This window comes from Garra rufa, chromosome 14 (assembly GCF_049309525.1).
Source record: "Garra rufa chromosome 14, GarRuf1.0, whole genome shotgun sequence".
Lineage (NCBI taxonomy): Eukaryota > Metazoa > Chordata > Actinopteri > Cypriniformes > Cyprinidae > Garra > Garra rufa.
In genome coordinates this window covers 26,473,902-26,494,962 of record NC_133374.1, presented here as the reverse complement: position 1 = coordinate 26,494,962, position 21,061 = coordinate 26,473,902, and the positions used below count along the sequence as shown (strand labels likewise).

The 21,061-nt window shown below is 36.4% G+C and overlaps 2 protein-coding genes across 2 annotated transcripts; one reads left to right on the top strand and one right to left on the bottom strand.

Moving 5' to 3' along the window:
* The first annotated feature begins 251 nt into the window (after nucleotides 1-251).
* LOC141285463 (uncharacterized) lies at nucleotides 252-11,310 on the top strand. The gene is made up of 11 exons (XM_073818473.1): nucleotides 252-535; nucleotides 2,002-2,123; nucleotides 2,195-2,219; nucleotides 2,301-2,347; nucleotides 2,458-2,990; nucleotides 3,648-3,753; nucleotides 3,844-3,990; nucleotides 4,073-4,133; nucleotides 8,186-8,349; nucleotides 8,434-8,505; nucleotides 8,618-11,310. The coding sequence occupies exons 1-11, from the start codon at nucleotides 349-351 to the stop codon at nucleotides 8,669-8,671; spliced, it is 1,518 nt and encodes a 505-aa protein (XP_073674574.1). The 5' UTR covers nucleotides 252-348; the 3' UTR covers nucleotides 8,672-11,310.
* Nucleotides 11,311-15,623: 4,313 nt separating this feature from the next.
* atf5b (activating transcription factor 5b) lies at nucleotides 15,624-19,950 on the bottom strand. Its single transcript, XM_073817723.1, has 4 exons — nucleotides 19,483-19,950; nucleotides 18,516-18,744; nucleotides 17,121-18,246; nucleotides 15,624-16,990 (listed from the first exon to the last, which is right to left on the bottom strand). The coding sequence occupies exons 3-4, from the start codon at nucleotides 18,239-18,241 to the stop codon at nucleotides 16,804-16,806; spliced, it is 1,308 nt and encodes a 435-aa protein (XP_073673824.1). The 5' UTR covers nucleotides 18,242-18,246; nucleotides 18,516-18,744; nucleotides 19,483-19,950; the 3' UTR covers nucleotides 15,624-16,803.
* Between the last annotated feature and the right edge of the window lie 1,111 nt (nucleotides 19,951-21,061).

Below are 21,061 nucleotides of genomic sequence, written 5' to 3'. Positions count from 1 at the left end.
CATAGATGTTCTGCAGGGTATTATATTACACAACAATAATTGGAATATTGTGATATTTTACAGAGAAATTGTAAAATTTTAGCACATCCTGGGCTAATCAGCTTTGCTCCACATGGGTTCACTGTTCTCGCATGTTAAAACTCAGGTGAGTTCAGCTGGAGTTCCAAATATGCAGTACCTGGCCCGCCTTCTCTAATCAGGTATTGAAAACAAACCACCGCTGACACGACACACCTGTTGAATAAGGACTAGCAGGCAAGCAGCCCATTCCACGGCTATTTTGCGTTTGTTATCATAACCGTTCGAACCCTTGGCACTTTATAGTCAGCTTTATAACCGGACATCAGGATGGTGCGCAGTCAAGTAAAGGCCACAGAGCGCGATATGCCACCTAAAGCCACCGAACACTGCGACTATTCGTGCGACGGGTCACCGCTGACAGCAGAACCTCCTTCAAATGCAAATAGACCGAATCCACCGATACCGACCCAAAAAACGTCACGGGGCAGTAAAGCCAAGAACAGCTGTCAAACAGGTGGGTAGAACATTGTCCAGGAGAAGATTAATGGGAACAGTTTAAGCCAGTCTGAGCTGGTGTGCTGGTCTTAGCTGGTTTAATGTGGTATTATCTGGTTTTTGTCTCTCTGCTGGGCCAAGCTAGTGTTTAGCTGGTTTGTCTGTATATTTTGTCTGCATATTTATGTATGTAAACCATTTATTAATATTAGAGGTTCAAGCGTGTAGCACTGAAACCCTATTGTAATTGTTAGAATGGCCAGCATTCTTCAGCTAAAACTGATCGGGCAGACTAAATCGTAAGTCGCAGAGACTTGAAACTTAAAAGAATGGTAGTACTCACACATCTACAATGTCACCAAGGCTCGTCTCAATCGGCCTGAAGGTGGAGCTATAGCGATCGAAAGTATGCAATGAGATTTGATGGCACCTGGCAAAATTTCCCTGCATTTTGGATTGTTTTGAAAAACCTATTTTCGTTAATTGGTCCTAGGTTTTTTACCCTATTTAACCAAACCGTTTGAGAAAAAAAAAAAGTTTAACCATAGCCATGGGACGCCAAAATATTTGCAAGGGGCGGAGACGCTTGTGCTAAAATGCCTATAATTCTTGAATGGAATGAGATATTTTTGCCAAACTTGGAGCAGTTATGTAAGAGCTCAATCGGAGGTCACAGTACAAAAAAAAGCAACACTTGGTGGCACTATAACAGGGAAAAAACATAAAAACGGTTATAACTATGCACCAGTTAGTCCGATTGCTGTCTTTGTCCAAAGTAACACAAGTGTTTATGAGGACATTTAATAGATATCCTCATACTGAACATCTTTGCCTCAAAAAACACAACTGTCAATCAAATAGTTCAGTAATTATTCAGGAATATCTAAAAAAATTAAGTTTACGAACTAGTCCTAGATTTTTCGCTCAGTCTCGAACAAAACCACTGCAGTTCAATTCTCTGGACTCTCTTGAATAATTATTATAAAAATAATGAACTTTACACTTTGGTTAGCTATAACAGGGTCAATTTTGAAAAAGGGACATGGCCAAATAGACATAAAAGGCTATAAATCCTAAACGAAAACTCAAAAGTTAATAAAACAGCTAAAATGCCTTAAAGCGCTATGTTTTTGTTCTTCTTTTTCATCTGCCTGTTTTATATTAAATATCATCCACATATTCAGGACCGAGTTCTGAAACATGAATAAATGTAAATTTGACCAAGTTGTTGGCTGAGAGTTTGATGTTGATCCTATAAGCTGGTCTTGTTATGGAAGTTATTACCTGTACCAATGTGTTTTCTGTGCACATTTAGCAATGAGCATAATTATGATCGATTTTAATTTAAATACATTTCTGGCTGAAATCTGATCAGTGTTTGCGTGCTGTTTGATCATGTTAGATATATCACTTTTCGGCATAGGATTGAAGGATTCAGTTTCGTAGTAAGCTTGCCACCTCACTAACAGGCCTGTGTTCCTTTAGGACCAAAAAAACACAAGTCCACTTCTGAAAAGAAATACCTCGGAGTTCGAGTGAGAATGCCAGTACGGGACATGCTCAAAAATATACGGCTAGCCAAGGGTGTTGACCCTAAAGATCTGCAGGTATGATTCTTTGTCTTACAGTTTTTTTTATTGATGCATGCTCGTCATGTTCTGACTCTGTGTTTTTATAGGAGAAACATTCTAAGGCATCTAAAGGTAAGATTGGGAAACATAAAATGTCAGCATAATCATTTCAACCTCACTGTGTTTCTAATTAGCACTGTCTTTGGTCCAAAGGAGATAAGAAACGAGTTAACACAAGTGGAAACCGGAGATGTTTTCTGGTGAGGGAAGTCTTTTTTTTTTTTCTGCCACTGCAGAACTAGCTTCTTGTTTGGTAAGTTCTTTGGCATTAGAAAGACAGGTTGTGACACATTTTTCATGTCTGTTACAGAAGAAACATCAAACAAAAAGTCTTGAGGATCTTGAGATTATTGTAGAAGTGTTGGAGGAGGATCTTAAGACATGTCAGTCATACAGATTACCAAACACAAGCCCTTCAGGGCAGGAGAATGAAATGCCTTTGTCTCCAAACTACTCTGCACCCTCTGAGACCTCCCCTGTCCACTCTGTGTCCAGCTCCTACCCGTCTCCAAGTTACAGCCAGGGTGCTGATTTATTCTTGGGGAACCAGGAAGAACATAGCAGTTATGAGTCAGATAGCTATGATCTATATGGAATGAGCTGCTCTCCTGCCAACTCATGTGAATATCAGGTGCCCTCCCCACAAGATTCATTCAACGCCAGTCCAAACCCAGAAGTCTGGGAGGTTTTTTCTCAAAAGATGACCTATCCACCATGGCCACATTCTCAGCAGGAGGAGTGGAGCAATATGACCTTCTTCTGGACTCAACTGGAAAGAGAAGAGAATCTGCTGAAAGAGATATCTGACCAAGAGCTTCTTGCTGTAGATGAAAACGGAAGAATGTAAGATCATTTTACTTTACTTCGAGAACTCACTGAAGCCATTGCAGATGGTTTCTTCATGCAGGTCCTAATGAGTAATCTTTCCAAGGCAGCTGTAATTTATAAAAATGAAGAAAATGCACACAGTTTCTGAAAATAATCTTCAAGTACCAAGAATTGCAAGGGTACTTTTGCAGTGCCACCTTTATCACTTGAAACTTTTTATGAAATACAGAAAGAACAAAAGTGGGTCTGCCATCGTTGCTGTCTTGCTCAATAAGCGGCTGCATTAGTTTCCCACTCCCAACTTTATGACAAACCCCATTATTAAGTTCTCAAGCAGAGCAGAATAAAAGAGATTAATGGGAACCCGGTTGAAATCTGAAGCACTGAAAATGGCGCTGAGGGTCTTCAAACAAGCCCTCTTGCATGAATGACTTGAACAATGGATATTGATAATGGCCGCACGCAAACCTAACAAACATCCTGAAAGGCTACACCAGCTGAAATTACAATGTTGTCAAATGCATTAAAATGCGATGCAGGGTTTTCCTTTCATTGGAATAGACCTGGTACTCCACCCATTGAACACAGCTGTTTGTAATTATCAATACCATGACATTGAAAAGCAAACATATCATGCGATGGAAAGTAACTGCTTTCGTTTTCTCTCCACAGTCTTTTACACAGAGCTGTTGAGGAGGGAAAGAGATCCCTCGTGTATGTTATTGCCAGAAGGATGGCGGCTCTGAAGAAACTAGATCTCAAAGATTCAGAGGGAAAGGTGACAGACAATCATACATGCATATTCTCTTAGTGTCAGTCACTTGACAAACACACATAAATGTTGCATGGGCCTGTTTTTTTTCCACAGACCTCCCTTCATCTTGCTGCACAGAAGAATCAACACTTCATGGTGGCTGATATGGTGTCACTTGGTGCAAATATCAACGTGAAGGACCGATATGGAAAAACATGTCTTCATCTCAGTGCAGAAAATGGATATATTCGAGTCTTGGAGGTAAATTTGTTTGTTATGGTAGAGTATTAGAGTTTTACTTCTACTCATTCACTCATACTGTAAATATCTTTTTGTTTGGCAGGTCCTGAAAGGTTTGATGAAAAATGGCGTATATATTAATTTGGAGGAAAGGGATGCAAACGGTACCGTATGTTCAGTTTTGTTCACTTTATGCTAATAATGTAAATGTGCATTACGGAACCAGTTCCCAGTCACCAAATGTGGCTGATACACCAAAAACCTTTTTGTTTAACCATATTTGTGGACCACAAAACAAGTCTTAAAGGAGTTCACTTTAAGAACAAAAATTTACAGATAATATACTCACTCCCTTGTCATCCAAGATATTCATGTCTTTCTTTCTTCAGTCGTAAGCAAATTATGTTTTTTGAGTAAAACATTTCAGGATTTCTCTCCATATAATGGACTTCTATGGTGCCCCCGAGTTTGAACTTTTAAAATGCTCGGCAAGACGAGCGTTTGAGATAAAAAAATATAAGTTGTAAATGTTTTTAGAAAATTGCCGATCGTTTCGTTAGATAAGACCCTTCTTCCTCAGCTGGGATCATTTAGAGCCATTTAAACCTGCGTTTAAATTGCATTTTAGAAGTTCAAACTCGGGGGCACCGTAGAAGTCCATTATATGGAGAAAAATCCTGAAATGTTTTCCTCAAAAAACAGCATTTCTTTATGACTGAAGAAAGAAAGACATGAACATTCTTGTTCTGAAAGTGAACTACTCTTAACTACTTTAAGGGTCAAATTTTTGAAATTGAGATTTCATCATCTGAAAGCTAAATAAATAAGCTTTCCATTGATGTGTGGTTTCTTAGGATAGGACAACATTAGATAGGCTTCGCCCACAAAAACGTCATCTCTGTTTGCAAACACCAAATTGGTCTATTTTCAAATTTTTAGTAATCCACCAATAGGCATAAGAAAAGAGACAAAGTGGATTGCCACAAACCTACCACACATACTATAGCAGGTTGTGTGCGGTCATGGGCCATATACCTCAATACAAATAGTCATTTTAAAAGAAAATTCACTCCAATTCTAAAGCCATGGCAAAACATATATGGTGAAAGCTTGGCCCATATGTGTTTCGCCATCCCATACGTAGGCCTAATGTGACAGCTATCAGCCACATTTGGCCCAAACGTTCTTGCTATCTGGGTTGCTGCTTTGATGATATTGCTTCTGCAAAAAAACAGATTGTTTTCTTTTTATGTTGTTTTCACAAATCAAGTTGGCATTTTCCAAATCTTTTATGAGTTTTAGCTGCAGTGAAGGAAGTGGCATGCATTCCTGCTGCTTACACCTGGCAATAATCCGGCAGTACTAGTCACATCTTGTCGGAATCAGAATTTGCATTACGGCGAAACATAATGTTGTTTAATGGTTAGAGATTTAGAGTTAGTAGCTAAAAGTTATTTGACAGTTTGTTTGCAGAGTATAAAATTAAAGAAAAAGTCCCAGTTCTAAATATATATTATAATATAACACTTTACAAGGTTCCATTAGTTAACATTAGTTATTGCATTAGCTAACTAACTGTCACGAATTGAGTCGTCCTGTCATCATAAACTCTTGCGCTACACATCATGGACTTCATTCCCCACAAGCCACTGCACTAATCACTGCATTCACCTGCTCCTTGTTTCTCACTGCACTGATTACCTCTCACACCTGCACCTCATTTCTAGGACTGCATTTAAGCCACTCTCACACCTAGCTCTTTGCGAAGTCTTGTATTGCCCCGGCTGCATTTCTGAGCGTTTCTTCCCGTGTTTGTTTTCCCGTGTTTGATTCCTGGACTCCCTCCCGTGTTTGATTCTTGCTGCCAGCCCCGACCTTTCTGCCTGTGTTTTGACTATGATTTCTGCCTGCCCCTGTGTGTTTGTTTTGTCTTATCTAATAAATGCTGCGAATGGATCCGCTCGTCTCCGACCGTCCTTGTGACAGAAGACTTCGCCACTACAAGGATCCAGCAGCTAGTATGGTGTCATCCGGTTCCAGCATGAATTCTACAGTACAGATCATGCGTCTCAAACAAGGTGAGCGGTCTGTTGAGGAGTATGCAATGGACTTTATTGAATTGGCAAATCAGTCTACTATGGATGAGGCTTGCCTGATGATTTTCTTCCGTGGAGGACTCTTAGAGCCATTGGCTTCACTCATGCCCATGTTTGCACCTAACTGGACTTTACAAATTTACATTGACATTGCTCTGCAAATGAGTGGCTCTCCTTTTACTGTGGGAATCAAAGAAGAGGACAACAATGTTCCCACTGTTAACTCCAGCTCAGAGCCACTACGCAAGATGGCTGCCACGCCAGAGTCTGCACACACGATGGCCGCCGCCGTTCCTGAGTCCCCGGCCAAGATGGCCGCCGTTCCTGAGTCCCCGGCCAAGATGGCCGCCGTTCCTGAGTCCCCGGCCAAGATGGCCGCCATTCCTGAGTTCTCGGCCAAGATGGCCGCCAAGCCTGATTCCCCGGCCAAGATGGCTCCGTCCAGCCTCCCAGAGCCTCCGCTGGTTCCGCCCGGCCTCCCAGAGCCTCCGCTGGTTCCGCCCGGCCTCCCAGAGCCTCCGCTGGTTCCGCCTCATACTTGGCCTCACGTCACCTCCTTTCCTTTCCTTTTCCTTTCAGTCTTATACTGAACTTACTTATACAACTTACTTAACAAACACAACTTGTAATTTTAATCATGCATTAGTAAATGCTGAAATAACATTAACTGAGAGTAATACATGCTAGAAGTATTGTTCATTCTTTGTTCATGTTAACTAATGTAGGTAACTAATGTCATCTAATAAACCTTATTGTAAAGTGTTACCATTTTAATTAACAGTATGCATAAAAAAATGCAGTTACACGTTGTGTCCTTGTTACAGTGTAATTATACATTTAAGTACTGAGTAATTTTAATTAACTACATGTACTTCCTATATGGCTATACTAATTACTATATGATTAAGTTTTGGCTTAGGGTTACTTGCATGTAATTGTGCATTATTAACTGTTATTTTAATGGTACGCACATGTAACATGTAACAAGGACACCTTAAAATAAAGTGTGACCAAAAATGCTTTATAGTTAGTTTACAGTATGTTAACCAGCTACCAGTATGTCTTACCAATCAGCTAATTATTTGCATATTCTTATTTGCATAGTCCATATGACAATGTAATTATATAGTAATTATATAGCATCATTTGTTCAAAAAAATTTAAATACACTACCAGTCAAAAGTTTTTGAACAGTAAGATGTTTAAAGATGTTTCTTCTTATTATTCCATCGAAAGTACAGCAAAAACAGTAAAATTTTGAAATGTTTTTATTTAAAATAACAGTTTTCTATTTATTTTAAAATGTAAATATTTTCATTGCAGTCTTCAGTGTCACATAATCCTTCAGAAATCATTCTAATATGCTGATTTGCTGTTCAAGAAACATTTTTATTATTATTTTTCTCAATATTTAAAACTGTTAAGTACTTTTTTTTCAAGACTCTTGGATGAATAGAAAGATCCAAAGCTTTTGTAACATTATACACTATACTATTCAAAAGCTTGGAGTCAGTATATATATTTTTTTTTTCAATATAAATTAATACTTTTAATTGGCAAGGAGGCTTTAAATTGATCAAAAGTGATGATAAAGACGTATAATGTTACATAAGATTTCTGTTTCAGATAAATGCTGTTCTTCTGAACTTTCTATTCATCAAAAAACATGTTTTGAACAAAATAATAATACTAAATGTTTTTGAGCATCAAATAAGAATATTAGAAGGATTTCTGAAGGGATCATATGACTGGATTAATGATGCTAAAAAATCTGCTTTGAAATCACAGGAATAAATTGAATTACATTTCATTTTTAAATTTCAAACCTGTACTGTTTTTGCTGTACTTTGGATCAAATAAATGCAGGCTTGGTGAGCAGAAGATACTACTTTAAAAAACATTAAACATCTGTTCAAAAAACATTTGACTATATATATATAATATTATGCAACATGTTGTAATTCTTGACAAAGTTAGCAGTCAAACTGTGCAAAATTTTGGACCCTGGCTTAATTCATAAGCTTTCACATTCAGCTTGTGTTTGATCAAAGCATCTACTAAATGTTTAATTAGAAGCGTGTTTCTACCACGTGTAAAGAACATTGATTCTTTCTTCCCAGGGCTCAGTGCGCTGCAGTGTGCGGCAGTAGCCCTTAACCACACGGTGCGGGAGCTGGAGCTGTGTGAGTCTGCTGGATGGGTCAGACTGCACACCCTTCGCAAGGAGCAGATGATGGAAACACTAAAGTGCCTCCTTCAAATGGAGTGCTATTTACATGCTCCGGTGAGAATGAGAAACGCACACGCCACTAACAGCATTCACTTCAGTAGGAGTTTCATCTCTTTTGTTATTTTTTTCTTTGTATAGGATAAGGGTCGCCAGAGTGACGATTCGAAGCTGTGTGACCATGCAGCCTTCTTTCAGTCAAATGAAGTCAAGGTGTGTGCAGATGATTTTAATATACCTTTAACCCGTTAATTAACGCATTTGTATAGATACATTTTGTTCAAGGCAGTTATTTCTAAATGTGTGATTATTGAATTGTTTTCAGGATAGAAACAACGTGATTCAGAAGCAGTTTGACTACATGAGCGGCTGCTTCTAGCAAAAGTTGTTCTCTCTGTCAAGCCAGGGAGTGCTGTTAACTGACGGTAAATGTTTTTGAGTCAATACAAGCTTTTACCAGCCATTGAAGACAAAATGTACAGGATATAGTCTTCAAGGCATGGTAAAGCTATGTATTATGCAACTGTAGATTTCGTTCAGTGTTGAGGTGAAAATCGAGATGTATCACTGAACAAAAACACAATGGTTGCCCATTAGCTGGTTTCTGTGAAACTTCCAATGTTAGTTACATTTGAGTAGCAAAATGTTGAGTAGAAAAATGTGGTAAGACCTACGAGTCGGTCAAATACCACAGTTCCTATTTGCTCCAAGAGCAAATAGTTTTGATATTGAGGAGGTTGTAATGGTTATGTACTGGCGTACAATGGCAAAATACAGTAACTCTGCCAACAATTAAACTTTGATTAAGGAGAGACACTGCAGGTAAAAACACTGTCTTTAATGCACATGTCAAGTGTTTTTCAGACTAGTGGAAAGAAAGCATCTAAAAGACACTGTTAAGTCTTTCTTTTATAGCACTTTATCTATTTGTGTTAAAGGTTGTATCAGCGATTCTAGGCTGAAACATAAAGTGTCAAATTCAGCTGACCTTTCTTCACGATCCGCTCGCTGCCTGCCCCATAAATTGGCTGTAAAAAAAAGTGTCTCTGTGGTCAGCCTAGGGTCCGAGATATGCCAAAAAAACAATCGGTGCTACCAACGATTCCACAGCAAAACAAACAGTGTTCCAACCAATCAGCGTCAGGGGGTTGGTGTTGTGGACTTTCGCTCCGCCTCCCTCACATCCCTGCACCAGTACGAAAGTCCACAACACCAACCCCCTGAGGGTGATTGGTTGGAACACTGTTTGTTTTGCTGTGGAATCGTTGGTAGCACCGATTGTTTTTTTTGGCATATCTCGGACCCTAGGCTGACCACAGAGACGCGTTTTTTTTTTTTTTTACAGCCAATTTATGGGGCAGGCAGCAAGCGGATCATGAAGAAAGGTCATTTACATGTGTTTTTCTTTTTAAAATAATGGCATTTACAGCAATATATACACATATTGCTGATGTTATTTTCTCTTTCGTAAAGTTGCAAGTGAAAAAGATATGGGGTTAGTAAGATTTAGATTTTTTTTTTTTTTGTAGAAATGAATAGATTTATTCAGCAAGGATGCATTAAATTGATCAAAAGTGACAGTAAAGACGTGTTATGTTACAAAAAAGCCGTTCTTTTGAACTTTATATTCATCAAAGACTCCTGAAAAAAAGTATAAAGGTTTTCACAAAATATGAAGCTGTGAAACTATTAAATCTTAAAATGATTTCTGAAGGATCATGTGACACAAAAGACTGCAGTAATGATGCTGAAAATTCAGCGTTGCATTACAGGAATAAAATACTTAAAAAAAAATTAAAATATAAAATGGTTATTTTAATTTGAAATAATATTTCACTGTTTTATTTTATTTTATTATTATTAAGTAATAGCAGTCTTGGTCAGCATAAGAGAATTCTTTATTTTTAAAAAATCATACTGACTCCAAACGTTTTAACGGTTGTGTTTATCGATATCTTATTTACTAGAGTGGTATAAAACCTAGGAAACATTTATGATGATTTGTCTTATGTATATGCTAGCGTTTGAGGTCAGAAGCTTTAAAATAGAATAAAAACACAATCAATAGTTTTGTGTATCAGGGACTAGAAGGTGTTTTCAACAACATGGTGTTTAGCATATTTTTGTAATAGGTAACAGTAATATTCTTTAATATATCTTAGAATTCATATGTTGTGATTGTTCTCATTTCTGTTTTACATTATTAAACCAACGGGCATGTAACACTGTTAATGTTACACGGGGACACAGAGGGTGAAGTATATATCTTGAATAATAAATATAATAGGGGTGCTGTACTGTATGTACATGATTAATTTATGGCTTCATTTATGTATTATTGTAAGAACGATTCTTTTTTTTTCCAAATATGTGTAAACATAGACATATAATGTGTTAAGGTAGTGGGTATGAATTAGAAGTGCTTATTTTTGGTCATCTATCTTGTTTGAATTATAAATACCTTTATGTGTACTCATATTAGTTAATACAGTATCTTGTATAAGAGTTATGGTTGTATTAAATATGTGGTAAGTTACAAGACGAAAATGTTACTTTTTTTAAGCTAATGCATGATGTATCAAAGTAAAAAATGTGTCGGATACTGCAGATTATGAAGCATCAGGTCACAAAATGTCAATGACTTGTAAAAAGAATACAAAACAAGGTGTTTAAACTCACCACATCGGTGATTATCTTTCCGTATACAGAAGAGATTTTTGTATTATCAGTATCAGGAGTTATTTTCGCATTACTCTGGAGAGAGGAGTTCTCATAAACTTAAATTATGAGATTTCCATCAGTCATATCTTGCGCAGGTCTGTGCCAGAGGCATTGTGGGGCAAGTTTGTACAGATGAGATACCAGTGTAATTATCTGGTTGCTCTGTTGTTTTCATCTTGACCCTGTTTGAGAGAGAAATAGAGAGAGGGGGAGGGAATCAGTCTTGCTATGGTTACAGTTTTTGTAATATATATACATATATATGTTGGGAAAATAATAAAGCTCTTATATATTCTACTATTGCTGTTGTGTTGTATGTACTGTATGCATTCAAGTCTGTAATAGACATTTTTATCTTAAACATTTGCTCACCTTTTTTTCTTATGTGGAAGATATATTTCACAGAGTGTGATTATAAAAAGCGTTTGTAGGGCTACCGGAATGATATAAATAACCATAATTGTTATTCATATGACTCATGTGCGACAAGCCTTCAGAAGTCATACAATAGCTCTGGTATTTAAGACATCGCACACTGAAAATCCTGACATCCGCCCTCGCTCTAGTTTTTGAGAGTTCATGAGAGAAGACTGATCCGGCTTCTCAAGTGACTCACAGACTCATTGATCCGCACACAGCTGGAGGGGAAGAGCTTCAGTGATTGATGACTTTTTTCTCTGTTGCTCATACAAAGCTGTTGTTTGAGTTGGATTATAGGATATAGACGAGTGTTTGTCAGCTCTTGTCCTGGGGACCCACTTTTTTATTTAATTGTTTGTTATTCTATTTGTCTTTACTTTTACATCTTTGTCCTTTAAGCACTTTAGCTTGAACTAATTTCAGTTAAAATTTCAAGGTACTAATGTTTATATAAATATCAATTATTTTAGATGTATTTATTTGTTTGTTCTATTTAGCTTTACCTTTACATTTTAGCTCTTTTAGTACTTCAGCTGTAACTAATTTCTGTTAAAATTTCAAGGTACCATTTCTAATGTTTATATCAATATCACTTAATTAAATCATTCATTCATTCTATTTAGCTTTACTTTTAAAATTTAGTTCTTTTAGTACTACAGCTTTAACTAATTTTAGTAAAAATTTCAAGGTTCCATTTCTAATGTTTATATCAATATAAATTTTTTTGTTAATTAAGTTATTTGTTATTAAATTAAGCTTTACTTTTAAAACTGATTTCAGGTAAAATTTTAAGGTACTTAAATTTTATTCTATTTTATATATATATATATATATATATATATATATATATATATATATATATAAAATTTTTTGGTAAATTATTTATTTATTAAATTTTTATTCTATTTAACTTTTCTTTTAAATTTGAGCTCTTTTAGCACTTCAGCTTTAACAAATTTCAGTTAAAATGTCAAGGTAAAATTTCTAATGTTTATATCAATATATAGTTTCGTAATTTATGCATTTATTTATGTATTTATTTATTTATTGCTATTCAATTTGGCCTTACTTTAAAATTTGAGTCCTTTTAGTACTTCAGCCTTAACTTATTTCAGTTAAATTTTCAAGGTACCATTTCTAATAATTATATCAATATCTAATATTTTTATTTTATTTTTATTTCATTTAACAAATTATTTTTTGGAATGCTTTATAATTGGTTTAATTTATGTTAGTTAATGCAACTAAAATTAACAATATTAAGTGCATTTATGGTACATTTCTTTTTATATTTAAATGTCCATACATTTATTGATTAATCTTTGTTAGTTCATAAAAAAACTGCTCAGGTTCATTAAATAATGTTAACAGACATATCTGTTGATTTTAATAATGTATTAGTAAATACGGAACTGGAAAAGAGCAACCAGCACATTCTTAAAAATTTCTCCATTTGTGTTCCTCAGTAGAAATAACATTATACTGATCTGTAAAGACATGAGGGACACTAAACGATGACAGAATTTTCATTTTAGGCACTAAAAAAAAAAAAAGATTCTAAAATGGAGTATTTGTGGTTTTTGTAGTAACATTTTAATATTCTAAAATCGAAACAATCCTTTTTCCTATTATAAAGAACCGTCGGTGCAATGTAAAGGTTCCCATGGATGTAAAGGATTCTACAAGGAACCATAGATGCCAATTAAGAACCATTTTTTTTTAAGAGTGAAAACTATCCCTTGACAAATTCCAGCGCCAACAAATAAGAATCACTTTTACTGTAGGCGATATCAGCCTTCTATTGAAAGATGCGTGGGGTGTGTCTAAACAGGCATGTATCCTACCAACCCTGCGAACACGCATACACTTTGAAGCGATGCCAATGCTGTCAGGCTGAGTTTCTTCTACTCCTTCAAGCATGATCAGCTGGAAGGTAAACAGACTGCTGAGTGAAATGCCCTTTGCCCTGAGGGCCACAAGGTAACGCCTCTAAGCTTCTCACGCACATCGTTCTCCGCTCTGCATTCCCCAGCTGTATGCCTTCAGAAGTCACATCCCACAGTGCCTATTAAAATAAAGACGGCAGGTGTGAGCCGCCAAAAGACTGGCACTTGCGTCAAGAAAGAAAATGTTGATTTTAATTACACTATTGCTTGTAAATGGTGTGCCTGGAATTAAACATGAAGAATGGGGCTAGGATTTAAAATAAAAAATAATCTATCATGCTCTTCTTCCTCATGCACATTTGAGGGAAAGACATATTATTCAAAGATAATGTGAATATATTTCTCCAATAATATGTTACGGCTTGTACAATACCTGTTTTATCATCTTCAGAGTTAAAAAGCAATAGACAGTTTGTAATGTTTGCAATTATTTGCAATTTGTGTATCGCTTCTCTCTTTTTTTGTGGATGATTATATACTAGACAGACTCTCTGGCTTAGCAATACGATTGCTTTAAACAAGTAAGGGAGGATGGGTATCAAGACACCCCGGTTAAGAACTGATAAATAATACATTTGAATATGAGTTCATCATGTACAGGATGAGTTGCACCATCCAGTACAAGTGGAAAAAATAAAAAGGTATTGTGCCATCTTGTGAACCCAGGGGCCAGTAAACTTGTCCTGGCTATCATCATATTTTTAATACATATCAGTTAATTTTTCATGTAAAAAGTTCAAGTATATTTTATTATTTCATAATATGTGACCCTGGACCACAAAACCAGTCTGAAGTAGCACTGGTATATTTGTAGCAATAGCCAAAAATACATCCTATGGGTTAAAATGATTGATTTTTCTTTTATGCCAAAAATCATTAGGATATTTAGAAAATATCATGTTCCATCAAAACTTAATTTGTGATTAGTAATATGCAATCTTAAGAACTTCATTTGAACTTTAAAGGCGATTTTCCTCAGATTTCAGGTTTTCAAATAGTTGTATCTCAACCAAATATCGCCCATTCCTAACAAACCACACATAAACGGAAAGCTTATTTATTCAGCTGGATGAAGTATAAATCTCAATTTCATGAAACTGACCCGTATAACTGGTTTTGTGGTCCATGGTCACATAAATGATTTATTTGTGCATTTCATCAATTTAGTTCAAAAATAAGGATTTCGCCACATTAAAAATGACTAGCTGAATTCTGCCTAATTAAAGACTTCTCGTTTTGAGGTAATTCCTAATAAGCTTTTTTGAGGACATTAGCGATTTATCACGTGGAGAAAAAAGACATAAATTTGTTATTTGCCTTCGTGATATTTCTACACTAAAAAAGTCTCCTTCGAAAACAACATTTCACCTTAGAAATTGCTAGTAGATAGTATTTTCGTGTAAACCGTATTCGAAATAGCTTAATGTTTGTTTACAACATTTTTGCAGTGTTTTAGAATGAGACCAGACCCAATTTTACGTCCGATTTTTGCAGAAATCCGTCGTAAATTAGAGGTTCACATAATATTTTTCTCCAACTATGTTTTTTTCATCAACTATTAGGCTTATTGTAATGCAGTATGTAGGCTGTGAGCGCTGTGATGCAGAAATAAACCGGCTGAGTTTTTCTCGGCAAAAATAACAGGAAGAGCGCTGCCTGCCGTCTTATTTATTCCTTTGATGCCATCGTGAGGCCACATCACACATTACAGCCAGCCACACGTCTAACGTGACACAAGTTTGATGGGGAAATCATATTTATAATAGGTTAAACAGAATCAATAGCTTTTAAAAAAGTACCAGCTCGACAGCAGTTTGCCGTCGATTGATCGAAAGACGAACATTATTGTAAGCATGTTTGAATGTTAAAAATGTAAATAATAATAGTAGCTATGAAAATTAAACATTTAAAAAAGTATACACCAATAATAAACACAATATACCTTAATAATGCTAACACTGGTGAACGACTGGTGAATTTCTCAGGTCACATAGTTAAAAAAAATGCATCACCCTTCCTTGCAAAAGCTTGTTTAAAATGTTTAGAAAATGTTTTTATAGATTTGTAATATTTATAGTGGAATTTCATAAATCGGTTTCGGATATTTGCCTTTAAATCCCTTGGAAAAATTATGTCTTTTTTCCCCCCAGTGGTGTTTATTTTGATATACTGTTCTTTTTCTCTGAACACACTTATCATCATGTGTATGTGTGTTTAAGCAAACGCAATTCATCACAATATTCGTAAAATATTTAAGAATCATTTATTGACATTTGAATCAACCAAAAATAAGAATTACTGCACAATATAATTTGTATTTATTAATCAAGTGTTGGTAGATTCTGAAACACATTAGAACCTGCAGAAATAAATGCATTCAGATTTGCTACGCTTGTCTGTTTTCAGAGGCACAGTATACTACTTTAGTAATGTGCACCTGTTTAAATAAGTTGAAATCATTCAGATTCTTCAGAATTTTAAAGTCCTGTAGCAAATAACAGTGATTGTTTTCCGCAAACCTGCATAAAAACAATCTATATCTCATACTGATTACATACACTGATTCTAAATGAAAAAAGAATAAACAAAGCACATATTTTTTTTTATAAAGCACTATGTCAATGAGAATAAAACAAATGGGGAAAATTAAAAAAAAAATTCTACATATTGTCATAATGCACAAAAGCATTCATTTCATATTTTGGGTCATGCAATAAATTGTAACCCAACATGCTTTTCAATGTATTAGACATGCATTCCATTACCTGAGCCGAAAAAAATCAGTCATTAATATGCTATAAACCTTCATGTAGAATATATTTTAAAGCAATTTAATTAGAACTGCAAAAGCGGTTTCTCCTGTATTCTAAATATAATATTACACAAATAAAGGAGAAGTAGAAGGAAACACAAAGCAAAAAAAAAAAAAAGAAAGACAGACAATAAAAAGGTAGTGACATTTTACATTGCAGTGCTTTGCATTATTACAATAAGAATTTTGACCATGTCGCTACATTATTACAAATTCTCATTATGTTGTGCTGCATGACTTTTCATGATAAATAAAGAACGGAGCAAGCCTGTACAGAATATCCTTCAATAAAAGTAGCACAGATTGTGTTCACTAAAACAAACCAGTAGGGTTAAAGAAATCCCATGTGAAATTCAGTCAAATCTTGACGGGCAGCTATATATCGCTGTAAATCGAAATACCAAGCTAGGTCATTAGAATGTATTCAAGGCTATCATCACAGTGCTTCAGATATTATGCTCTCAGTTTCATAAAACCATGCGGCTTTCGCTTTGGAAAAACACAACCGTTTTAATACATGAGCTCTTGTTTTTTATGCTTTTTTACTAACTATTCAGAGCATCAAACATGCTGTCAGAGCCTGGTATAAGTGAAATGCTGGTAAGAGATGGTTTAGGCACTGGAATCCTCTTTTAAGCGCTGACTGCGAGCCTTGTAGACTTCAATCAGGAGATCTTTCACATACTGAATCTCTCTCTCTACAGATTCTGCTTTGTCCCGAAGTTCTCTGTTCCGCCCTTCCAAACCATGAAGCTCCTCCTCCAAACAGTCCTGCTCCGCCCTCTTACGCTGACGGTACCTATTGTTTTTAGGCAACATTTGTGGAATAAAATAACATGGTTCAGCTTTTTCTACTCGTTTTAGAGCAAACATGCTTACTTTTTATGATCTAGCTGAGCACTGAAAAGTCAAAAAGGTGGGTACGGTACCTGTGTGCAGCAGACTTGTTCTGATCCCTCTTCTTCTGCTTGCGTTCTCCATGGTTTCTCTCCGAGGAACCTACTTTAACATCTGGTTTAAACACACACTGACTTTCCCGTGACCTTTGTAGCGGTTTCTGGACAGGCAGCTCCAAAGAGGACCCGACACTGTCTCCAGACAGACATTCAAAGCTTTGATCCCCAAGGCATTCGTGGTGCAAGTAGTCATTGTTCTGGATATCAGTTCTGATTGGCTGATCGATTTCATTCATGAAGCCGTGATATGGCTCTAAATTGGCAGTAATCTGATGAAAGTAGCACTCGGCTACTTCGGATTGTTTATACGGCTGACAGCTCTCGCTCTCGGCGCTCTGCAAAACGGGCATGGAGATCCCGTCGTGGCCGAGCATCTTCATCCCGTGGCTCTGGCCCTCCCGCCTGTGGTGGGGCTCCAGGGGGCCACCGAGATCGTAACTTCTCATCATCTCCGCTCGGTAGAACACGTCTTCCGAGAAGCAACTTTTCTCTTCTTCCTTCAACAGTATGGCACATTCTCGAACCTTCTTCGCACTCGCGTGGCTCTTCCCGAAGGATTTGTCAACAGAGCACTGGTCGAAAGCCAGCTCTGCGTAACCTGAATGACTCCCTTTGAAAGTCCACGTTTCCTTCTCAAACACCTCAACGTCCTTACATCCGTTCGCTGATATTCTTTGGCTATTGCAGTGTGTCCTAATGTAGCTGTAGGGGCCAGGGCGAGACATTTTCGGTCGGCTCACGGAGCCCCCACAGAAGCCCCGGAGGTCGAGATCTCCAGTTGCCAGGGAAACCAGCCTGGGATTTGTTTCAGGTTGGTTTACATTGTACGAAGCGCAGGGTAACTGATAGTATGACTGTGTAGCCATAGCTTGTAAGCTTTTGTCACATTTTTGCCATTTCTCCAATTTCATAGGTGCCGATTCATACAGGTAATAATCCTCCAGTTGAGCCAGTTCTTCTTTAAGAAGAGTGGTCATAACCTCCAAGTCGGAGGGCATTTGGACATCATGCTCCAGAGGTGAAGGTGGGATAGAGGAACCAGGAGAGGATTCCGTGGAAGTTGAGTTTGGGTAAGCGTCAAAAGTTTTTGTCATCCAATCTGTAAAGAAAAACAATCCAGTCAATTCAATAAAAGCATTAGGTGAACATAAAGATGAAATATTTTCAACATGCATGGTTGCGCAAATGGTTTATGAGTGGTTCTGTTAAACAATACATGCAAGTTGCAGTAATAAATAATAAAAAAAAAAAGATGAAACGACGTGCATCACCAAAATATTTGCTTTACTTACTGTACGCCATTAACACATGCGCTGCAGTGCGGTTCCCACCAACAATCGGACAAAATAAAAGTGTCGTACTGCTTACCAATTTAGTCCTACGTCTGTGCAAACTCCTCCCTCCGCCTCTGATTGGCCTTCGTTAGCCAGTAGGAAAGAGGGAGCTCTTAAGCCGGCTGTGCAAATGAGGGGAGTGTTTCTGGGAATAATCTATGCCGCCACAATTTGCTGTATTTCGGTTGAAATGGTGAATCGCGTACAGCGCATTAGAATCGAAGAAATGCCTCATATAGGAAAGAGATGCGAAAAACTGAAACCTGTATGAAAATTAAAAAAAGAAATTAAAATGCAATTGTTAATTTCGCCTTCCAGGTGTCAAAAATCATAATAAAACACAAGCTTAAACATTTTTATTTTATTTTATGTAACTTCTTTTTTACTAAAAACACAGGGTCATACCAAGAAAATGAATCAATACATAAATCAATTATTTTAATCTAAATTGAATGAATTGGTGGGATAGAGTGCAATATGTTTTAATCATTTAAATGCAAATAAATCTAAACCTCAAATCTGAATTTGACCTTTTGCTAGAGCTCATTTGTTATTCTGTAATATGACACCTCTAGTCATGTTGAGTGCCAAATGTGAAACAGAGGTGAAAGTAAAGCATTTAAATATTGAATAAAGACTACAAAATATTTTTTTTTACAGTTCAAAATTCAAAAGCATGTTTATACTGTAGTTTATACTGTAATTAAAAACAATAAAGCTATATTGTGTTTTATAAACCCACTCAAAGGCATCAAAAGTGCTGGAAAATAGAGCATTACACTATGTTATTCAAAAAGAAGCTTGTTGGCAGTAGAGAAAGTATGTAGAAACTCAGTTTTAAGTGCAATTTCAAAGTAAGTTATAATAAACATCACGATTAAACCTCATTTCTCCAAGTTATTCTTCTAGTTCAGAAACTCTGAAAACTAGTTAAACTGAGATATACACTGTCACAGGAAGTTGCAGCTCATATAAAAGTCTGAATGGAAGTTGACACTTACTCCATCGTGCTGAGGTGGTCCGGTCTGAAAAGCTTCTGTGAGCGCAGTAAACCGCAGTAGAGGAGCTCACGTTTTCAATTTAGCAGAACATTGTCTCACTCTTCTTCATTTGATGTCGAGACTGATCGGTTACACGATAAATCGTTCAAAAGTTTTGGAGAACAGAGGAGTATCACGTCAAACCAAACAGTAACCGCATCACATAAGCCCGTATCCATCCGCCGCCGCGCCCCTCAGAGCAGAGTCCAAACTAACGGCACGAGTTCAATCCGAACTTCAACCTCGAGTCCGTATATCAGTCAGCAAAACTCTGTGACGTCCCGCTTGATTTTGGTTGAAATTCAGCGCATTCGCGTTTTATAAATGCATTTCCTTTTCAGATGTAGAGGATAAGTAAATTCGGGTGATTATTAAAGTGGGTCCAGATTGCCAAAACCAGACTGGCTGTCTATCGAAGCACAAATCTAAGCACAGAGACCCTTGTAAAGCACTATTTAACCACATGCGACGAGGAAGGACACTATATTACACTATGGAGATGTAACTCTTGTTGCAGCCCTGTTGCATCAGACCTGCTGGAATGTTGCCCGAGTTGAAACTTTGTTGCCACATTTGTCCTGATCCGTTTATGCTTTGGACATGTATAATGAGGTTTCATCTTTAAGACCATTGTTTGCAAAAGAAGAAGAAGAGAGAAAAAAAAATCGAGACTTTTGCTGTAAAAACACTCATTAGCTTGTTTTGATTTGCACCTCTGTATAAGGGAGACCGGGGCTAGTTGTCACACTGAGAAGTTGTCACAAAGGCTGTTTCGCAGAAACAACAGGGTTTCGAGTCTAAAGTCCAATTACACAAATATATTTGTTGCTCTGGCTGTGGTTTTGTATGTTGGTTCTAGTTCAAAGATGTTTTATATTTTTGTGTGTGGGGGTGAATTCTGTCCTTCAAACTAAAATTAGAATTAGATTTAGAATTAGAATTAGAATAGACGCAGATTTATTCTGTTGCTGTTTGATATCTAGCACACTTTCAGACAGGTGTCAAGTAGCTATAAAAAATGGAAATGGCTGAAGTGTGTGTTTTTTGGTCACATTGGGGCAAGCCAACATATTAGTTAATGCATTTAAATATATGCTGTATGTTGGGGTCAGTATTTATTTTATTTAAACATAATAATACTAATAATTTAATACTTAAATTGATTAAAAGTCACTTTTACACTAATGCAAAATATTTCCTTTTCAAATAAATGCTGTTTATTTGAACTTCATCAAAGGAAATATTGTATCATGGTTTCCACAAAAAAATATTGAGCTGTTTTAATAATAATTGATAACAATAAATGTGTTTTGAGCTGCAAATCAGCATCATTTCTGAAGACTGACGGATTTTAAGACTGCTGAAAAATCAGCTTTGTCATCATATTGATAAATTGTATTTTAAAATATATTCAAATAGAAAATAGTTCTTTTAAATTGTAATAATATTTTACAAAATGACTGTTTTAACTGTATTTTTAATCTAAAGAACGCAGCTTTAGTAAGCATATAAGTCTTCTCTCTCTCTCTCTCTCAAAAAA

What these genes read in the sequence shown, in the direction of transcription:
- LOC141285463 (XM_073818473.1), top strand. Translation starts at nt 349, where the DNA reads ATGGTGCGCAGTCAAGTAAAGGCCACAGAGCGCGATATGCCACCTAAA. An exon ending in TCAAAGATTCAGAGGGAAAG is followed by an intron (nt 3,754 to 3,843) that starts GTGACAGACAAT and finishes TTTTTTCCACAG; the next exon opens with ACCTCCCTTCATCTTGCTGC. An exon ending in GATATATTCGAGTCTTGGAG is followed by an intron (nt 3,991 to 4,072) that starts GTAAATTTGTTT and finishes TTTGTTTGGCAG; the next exon opens with GTCCTGAAAGGTTTGATGAA.
- atf5b (XM_073817723.1), bottom strand. Translation starts at nt 18,241, where the DNA reads ATGACAAAAACTTTTGACGCTTACCCAAACTCAACTTCCACGGAATCC. An exon ending in AACAAGTCTGCTGCACACAG is followed by an intron (nt 16,991 to 17,120) that starts GTACCGTACCCA and finishes TAAAAACAATAG; the next exon opens with GTACCGTCAGCGTAAGAGGG.